The sequence below is a fragment of the Fonsecaea monophora genome, assembly GCF_001642475.1.
Source record: "Fonsecaea monophora strain CBS 269.37 chromosome Unknown Scaff52, whole genome shotgun sequence".
Lineage (NCBI taxonomy): Eukaryota > Fungi > Ascomycota > Eurotiomycetes > Chaetothyriales > Herpotrichiellaceae > Fonsecaea > Fonsecaea monophora.
Window position 1 is genome coordinate 221,782 of NW_019173983.1, and position 7,882 is coordinate 229,663.

Consider the following 7,882-nt stretch of genomic DNA (forward strand, 5'->3'; position numbering starts at 1 on the left):
TTGTGCAGCATTGTGCACTGTGCATAGAATGCCAAGAAGTGCTTGCTTGTGTATGTACGACGCCGTTCACACGGACGAAAAAAAGGCGATGCAATAGCTCCCTCCCTCCACTGTCCGCGGACGCTATGTAGTGGTGGTAATGTGGTATCTTTCTGCTACAGTACCTCTCAAAAGACACGAGTGACCGTGCAGGAACCTGAGGTCTTTGCACCGGAAGATGCCCTCTCGGTATCCTGCCCATCAGTTGAGCCCTTTGTTTCTCATTGTGTCGACAACATACTAGTACTCCCAACAACATGGGGGTGAAGCTCTCTCCCACCCCCTAAAACTTCTTCTTGAAGGTCCTCCTAAAAAACTCCTCTGTGTAGTTCCCTTCGCTGTCAAGCTCCTGTTCACATTCCCTCCAAGCGTTGATGATCATATCTTTTCGGTGGCCGTCTCGTGGTTTGATGTCGCATCTACCAAGACACAATCAGTCGGTGTGAGCTTCAGGAACAACAGACATGGTTAACGTTGGGGAATGACTACTAACTCAAAATCAGCAGGGCGGACAATAAATCCTGGTGTCACGGCGTCGGGTTCGATCGGGGTTGGGTTGCCATTGCTGTCGTACTTGCGTCGGATATCAAATGACCATAGCATGCGCGAGATTGCGATGAAGAGGGCTCGCTCGGCGACGTGGAATCCAGGGCAGACACGCCTTCCACCGCCAAAGGTAAAGTGAGGCCGTTTGGAAGAGTCGGGGCTGATCGCCGTGCTTTCGAGGGCGGTGCTTTCGTCGGTGAAACGCTCGGGTCTGAATTGCCGGGGCTCTGCAAATGTCCCGTGGTTTAAAGTCCACACCTGGAAGAATGAGCTTGATTAGCCCATGGATGGAATCAATCTGCTCGCCAAGGGGATGAACATGCATTGATCAAAACCAACGAACGCTTGGGAATGACCATCCCGTTATAAACGTCGTCCTTCAGTAAGGAATGAGGTGCTGCCGCCGTCAGAGGACTAGGGGCCCCTGTACGACCTGTCAGATGTCGGACATATATATGGCCTGACCTGACCGTAGCTCACATCGCACCGTCTCCTCCACGATCGCACGTATATACGGGAGACGTGCTCGGTCATCCCAGCTCGGCATCTTGTCTGCACCTATGACGGAATCGATTTCTTTTTGGCCTTTGGCCTGGACTTCGGGATACAGAGCCATGGCCTAACAACGCAGCATCAGCACAATGGCCTCATCAGGCGAGACACTTCGATTCGATGGGGAAGCGAAACTGACCTTTATGAAGCCCATCAATGTATTACTCGTCGTGTCCCTTGATAAGGTCAGAGTCCCAGGTTTATTCATTCCACTTGCCCTCAGTTGAGGGTAGTATTTCTAGTGAATATAACGAGCTACTCACATTGCTGCACCGAACCCATTGCCGGCGTTATGTGCAATTTGTACATCCTCAAGTCTGTCGGCGTCCTTGTCGAGGAGCATGTCAGCTGTAAAGCCTAGGGTACAGAGGGTCTTGTTAATGAGGATTTCTCATGGCGAGGGAGGCAGAGAGGCACTCACAAGGATAATGCTTGCCCTCCTGGATCCTCCTCTTTGCTTCTTCCAGCAAGGGGAGGAAGGTAGCATTCTCCAATTGTCGAATGCGACGCAATGTGCGCTTGTAGGAGCTCATCCAATGGGGCATGATGCGGTACCATGGCTTGAGAAAGGGGTAAAAGTCCACGAGTTGGAAATTGATTGCGTCTGAAGTGGCGTCAAACCACTACTAGTCGTCTTGGGTGTCAGAGCATATCTTTCGTCTTTCATATTTCAGATAGACATGTTTTGACAACTTGAAGGTTTACATTACCTCCAAGAGTCTCTTCACCCAACCATCATGGATCTTGGGGGTTCTCCACCCATATATCAAGGTCGTGGACACGCTTGCGGTAAATCTTCGCGTGTGTTCGAGAAACTCTTCGGGTTGGTAGAGAAGATCATGGAGGAACTGAACAGACTCGAAATGCTGAGGTAATTAGTATTCTCATGTCAGTAGTATCCTGTGATTGCCAATCCAGAGGTGCGATCGTGTAGTATTTACCTGATAGGGCAAATACGTGTCGGTGGTTTTCACGTTCAGACGAGCATGATACAGTTTCCGCTGCCTGCGCCACATATCATCGTTGCTGTCCTCGGACCTTTAGTGTCTGTTCTGTCTGCTTCGGCGAACCCTTGTCCCCCGGGTTTCGACTTACTCGCGAAGGAGAATATTGTAGTTGTCAAGGTATTCACGAATATAGATGTCCGGTCTGGCAGAATAAATGTTGCTTCTCTTCTCGAGCAATTCCCGAACCACTGTGGGGTGGTTGAGCATGATCATATCAGTGGCACCCAGTTTCAGGGAGACGATTGGGCCATCTGGTCGCGATCTCAGTAAGTTGGGCACTCGTCATAGAGCTGGCTGGACTCTGTACATTTTTGAGCAATCTCTTGGAAACCAAGGTGGAAGTTCTTGATTGGTATCTGTAGCAAGTTGCCTACGATCGGTATCGTTGGCGGACCTGAAAAAAGTTAGACAGCAGCGAGCATTGCAGCAGGTTTGAACGTACCGGGCGGATAGTTTTTGGGCCTCATTCCTATATGTAGAATTTTGTATAGTATGAACAGGCCGACGACGACGACAACATATTGGATGGTACTAATATCTCCTGTGGACACAGCCATGATCCTACTAGAGCTGGCAGGACTCATGATGCTACCTGGGTACTCGGTTGTAGTATTCTGCTATTCTTTGATAATTACACAGTCAACGCGGCGAGGTCATTCAGAAAACCCTCTTTGGGCTTCTCCCTCCGGCGTTGAGATCTATAGACCCATCTCAAGGTCACCGAACCAGCTAGGTAAAGCCTAAGTTCACCCACCTTTCGGGAATGTTTTTCAGCAGAAGCACTCCGAAGTGTACTACAGTCCCCGGATCATAGGAGGATTAATACTCCGTAAGCCGGATATGGAGACCCCATATTCTCGTAGAGCCCCACACAGAAGTAGTAGAAAGCGGCATCCGGGTCGGCGACCTTCCGGGACAAAAGGACTACGACGTAACATTTATCCGTTTGTAGGAGATTCCTTAGGGAGAATCCAAGATTGACATCGTGGTAATGCATTTTGAGGAACACCGTAACGTGCGTGCATAAATGTGTACGAGAGCTCAAGCAAGGAGAGAAGTGAAATCACTTGTGGGTACATATGACTAGTCACGTGATGGGGTCAATTTCCCAACTGGAATGGTTCCGACGAACATGGAAATCGTTCCTGCCAGGTGGATAACGCGTGCTGAATTAGGAAAGTTTCGTGCCGCGTTTCGAGTGCAACTGTACTTGTGGAATGGAGTTTCTGGCAATTCCTGCCGCATACTACTTGGTAGAAGTCTGTAACACTGTAAATGCGCGTGTGATGAGTGAGGCTCAAGTGACATGACTCTACACCAACCTCGATAATACCATGATCAGCCCAAGCCAACAACACCTTTAGCACCGCTACTACATAGTGAAGAGTATCTACAAGGTACTTGGCTCGAAATTTTTGCACAGTAGTTTTAGTTAGTAGAGCGGGCGATTCGAGCGTATTGATAGAGTCGCCTCCTGGAGTAGTTCAGTCCGCGCCTGGTGACTCTTAACCACCTCTCCAAGATGGAGCTACAATCTTTGCAGAAGCTTCAAGGAGCCACGACTACAGTAGTACTGTATAGTGCTTGAAAGAGCACTGGCAGCGACGTCTCTCATTAATTATCGATAAGTCACTTACTACTAGTGGTTTAATAGTACTGTACAGTGTTGATGTGCATACGACGCGCATCCGACACTGCATCAAAACTGCATCAGAGCAGCATCAAACAGCTCGGGGTGGACAGTCTAGTAATTGTACTCATCTGGCTGAGACTCTGCAGTCCAAGTTGTTGTTTCCGAGAAAACTTTCACGCTCGCTCAGCCTTACCACACAAATGATCTCATGGCTGGCTGAATTGCATGTTTTGTAGAGGTGCTGTTGAAAGATGCAGGGTCTTGATGCTGAAATCGACTTGATTGGCCAGACGAGAGGAGAAGGTGTTCAGCTCCAAATTACTCTTACCGAATCGGGCGAGAGACAAATGGTGGGTTGCGCCTTCCCAAGCAGTACCTGCGCACGTGGAATCCAGACCGCAACTTGAAATTCACAACGAATCCAATCAATCACTTTGAGTTCCTTGTACTGCAAGGTCCTACAGCTCTCAGACACCACCCTTGGTCGTCCCAGGGTCCAGAGCTCTCAAGCTGAAACTCAGCCACCAGCCTCAGCCTCACCGATTAGTCCAGGCTATTCCCGAGCTCCTCTTATGAATAAAGAGAGGCAGATTCTCTGCTCCTTCTATCTCCCTCTCACCACGATTGCTGCTGCCTACTACTAGTACTTACTTAGTAGTACGTTCTCATCATGGCGCCAATATTCGATCTGCTTCAACGCCGCAAGGAACGATTCGTGCTTTGGTCTCCAGCCAGCCAGTCAGTGCCGCGATTGATTCTCGGCACTTTCAAGGCTACACCAAGCCCCGGAGCGGTGACGACTTTATTCACTGGCGACCTGTCACAAACGCAGAACGGCCTTTGGGAACTCGCCCCAAGTACCATACAACCACCGCTGCAGAATGACAAAGTCTACCATTACTGGTTCGAGGTGGATAACACCTATCCTACCTCAACAGGTTCGGCCAAGATCAAAATAACAGACCCGCTCGCATACACTGTAGACTACAGGCAATTTGGGGACCAACCACGGGCTGCTTCGATGCAGCCTCCAGCAGTGATCAAGTTCCGTGACGGAAAGCTATGGCCGTGTGATATCGACGGGACAGAAGTGGAACCTGTACCTGATCCAGTCCAATCCCAAGTTCCCCCCAACAATCAGATGGTCATCTACGAGTTGCCAGCTTCGTGGGCGAAATCTGGCCCAAATGGAAAGCAAATTGATCGAGGCACCTTTGCCGATGTCCAAGCTTTGTTCGACAAGGCCACTCCCGGGGTCAGATTCAGCAGCATCTCTGCGGTTCGGAAAGAGGCTATTGTGGCTGATCTTGGGATCAATGCTTTGGAGCTCCTGCCCATCGCAGACTCCAAGTATCAGGATCAATGGGGATACTCGACCGCTCATTACTTTGCCCCTGACGCGGATCTTGGTTCAACTGCTAGCCTCGTTGACCTTATTCAGACAATAACACCTAGCACAAGACTGATTCTGGACACGGTCATGGCGTTTGGCCATGACCCCTACATATATGCTGCATTCATGCAGTTTCATCTTGTTGCTCTGGATCCCGACCATCCAAACGACCCATTGCAAAAATTCACGGAATCTGGGAATGCCGACAGCTACACATCCCACAACCAAGGACCGAGGAACCCGTACGGAGGGAGTCTCTGGCGATATATCAAGGATCCCCAGCAGACGTATGATCCACAGACGGGTCAAGCGACCTTGAAACATCCGCCGTCGTGGTCATTCCACAGGGCTCACCTCCATCGCTGGCTGCTCGATTTCGGCGTCTCTGGTCTTCGATTGGACAGCATCAACAATGTAGCCAACTACAACTTCATCAAATATTACAAGGACTACGCGTGGCAACTACATCAGGCAAGAGGTGGCTCGACCAACAAGTTCATCGTCATAGGAGAAGAGCTTAGCGTGCCGAAAGATCTTCTCACCTCTGGCACCCTGAACGCACTGTGGAACGAACCTTTCCAGGGCCGCATCCGAGCGGCAATCGTGGGAGAAGCTGCTGACGGTGATAACTTTGAGTGGACAGTCAGAAAGATGGTCGACTGCACCTTGGACGGATACACAGATGGAGCGCAAGCGGTAAACTACATAACATCGCATGATGTCGAAGGAAATCGGAAGGAAAGACTGTACAACTTCCTGTCTAACTGCAGGGTCGATGACATCGAACGACGGGCCAAACTGGCGTTCGCATGCTTTCTCACCGCTGTTGGGATCCCTATGATTTTCGCTGGTGAAGAGTTTTGTGATCAGATGGACCTGGACATTTCCGAAAAACAATCAGATCCCGTGAACTATGAGCGAAAAAGTGACGACTGGAGGACTCGGGTCTTCAATTATGTGGCCACGCTCGTTGATCTGCGCAAGAATTGTCCTGCGCTGGCCGTGGACGACACATCGTTCATCCACGTCGACCAGAGCCGTGGCGGCAAAATTATGGCCTGGGTGCGAGGGACGACCAATCCCGTGGTTGTCGTTGCCAACTTTACGGATCAAGACACTCCGGGGGCTCAGTATGTTGTGCCGAATTGGCCAGATAGAGACCGCAATGACTGGAGGGAGATTACACAGAATCGGGCAGTGCCTGCGGCGTGGGTTGGAAAGGAGCCCTTGATGCATTGGGAAGCAAAGGTGTATACGTGTTGGAAGGCTGGTGCTGCGAATGGGCAGACGAATGGTGTGAACGGTACGCACAGCGGGTGAGCAGACGCAGTGATATTGACCCTGATCGTTCATTCGTCCCATTTGATACGGGGATTTTGGCCATGACATCCTAGTACTAGGTGACTATCAGCAGATACTTAATGTCTATTGCGTGAGACTGTGATACCTCCTGTCTGTACCTCACAACTAATAGGTAGTATATTCCATTTTGATGGTCAAGCCACTACTAAGTACTTAGTTGATATAGGGATCTGAATGACAAGGCTGACGGTTCAAGGGGCATGGAGATAAGGGTCTCGAGGCGATGGTGATGATGGCGGTAGTGTATGTATATCCTTACTCAGTAGATACCTATGCTAGGTACTAGTATGGTACGCGGTACGAGATGTACTACCACTACTACTACTCGCACACCTCGTGATACGGTAGACAAGGGGCGAACGCAGGGACGGCCAGTTAGTGCCTCAATAGTCAGTCCATCGACAGCGTCTCTCCGGCAATGTCCCGCTCCACGGCTACCAAGTAGGCAGCATGCAAAGGAGGGGGGCCCAAAAAAAAAGAATGGATGAGGCGACCAATCAGCCAATTAACCAGGTACCTAGGCTAGATGGTAGTAAATAGCTTTGACGAGTCTTACATACATGCATACATACTACATACATTCATCCTAAATATATCTATACTTAGCACCCAATACTAATATGCCTGATCTAGTCCTTGGGGAGTTTCGTCGTCATGTCCAATTTTGAGGACTCTACCAAGGGACCGAAAAAAAAATTAAATAGTCAAAGGAGTCGTGAAGAGACTGAGACAAATGAATGAATGAATGGGTGAATGAGTGAATGGATCATCAAATGGCGTCGTCAACTCACGCGACTGACGGTGCCGCTGACCGTGACCGTGACCGTGACGGCAACAATACATATGTCGTCCCCCAAAATATAAACACACACTGTCCCGAGACAGTCGACGCCGACGAACTCGAACAGGCCCTCAAGGACCGCGAGACCTGGACGAATGTCGCGTGGAAGGGCGTGCATGTTCTCGATATTGACGACGAGGGGGGGACGTCTCGTGAGTTTTTTGCAGCCTTTACCCAGCTGGATCTTTTCTTTGTCTCGAGGGGTTATTTTGTCTGACTGTTCGTGAGGCAGATTGGCGTCGCAACTTGGATGGTCGGGCACTGGAGAGGTTCTTGTCGGTGAGTACTCCATATATCTCCAAGTGTCTAAATATGATAATCCATCTATGGTTCCTTTTCACCTGCTTCTACATGTGATAGGCACTGCTAGCCTGGCTGCCTGCCTGTCTGGTTGACTGACCGGTCGCCAAATGCAGGACTCGCATCCTCCGCCCCAGAACTGCTTCGTGCGCGTATTGTATGCCTCCTTCAATCACCTCCCCCCCCCCCTCTCCCCCCCCCCCCCCCCC

At 50.2% G+C, this 7,882-nt stretch overlaps 2 protein-coding genes across 2 annotated transcripts; one reads left to right on the forward strand and one right to left on the reverse strand.

The window, feature by feature from the left end:
• Nucleotides 1-322: 322 nt before the first annotated feature.
• Nucleotides 323-2,728, reverse strand: AYO21_07103 (hypothetical protein; the record flags this gene model as incomplete). The annotated part of the gene is made up of 12 exons (XM_022657060.1): nt 323-458; nt 533-812; nt 929-1,009; nt 1,066-1,204; nt 1,277-1,313; nt 1,401-1,494; nt 1,559-1,760; nt 1,848-2,003; nt 2,079-2,175; nt 2,233-2,395; nt 2,452-2,538; nt 2,587-2,728. 12 exons carry the CDS (start codon nt 2,726-2,728, stop codon nt 323-325), a joined length of 1,614 nt encoding a protein of 537 aa, XP_022510702.1.
• A 1,719-nt stretch (nt 2,729-4,447) lies between these two features.
• On the forward strand, nt 4,448-6,490 carry AYO21_07104 (hypothetical protein; the record flags this gene model as incomplete). Its single annotated transcript, XM_022657061.1, has 1 exon — nt 4,448-6,490. One exon carries the CDS (start codon nt 4,448-4,450, stop codon nt 6,488-6,490), a length of 2,043 nt encoding a protein of 680 aa, XP_022510703.1.
• Nucleotides 6,491-7,882: the final 1,392 nt, after the last annotated feature.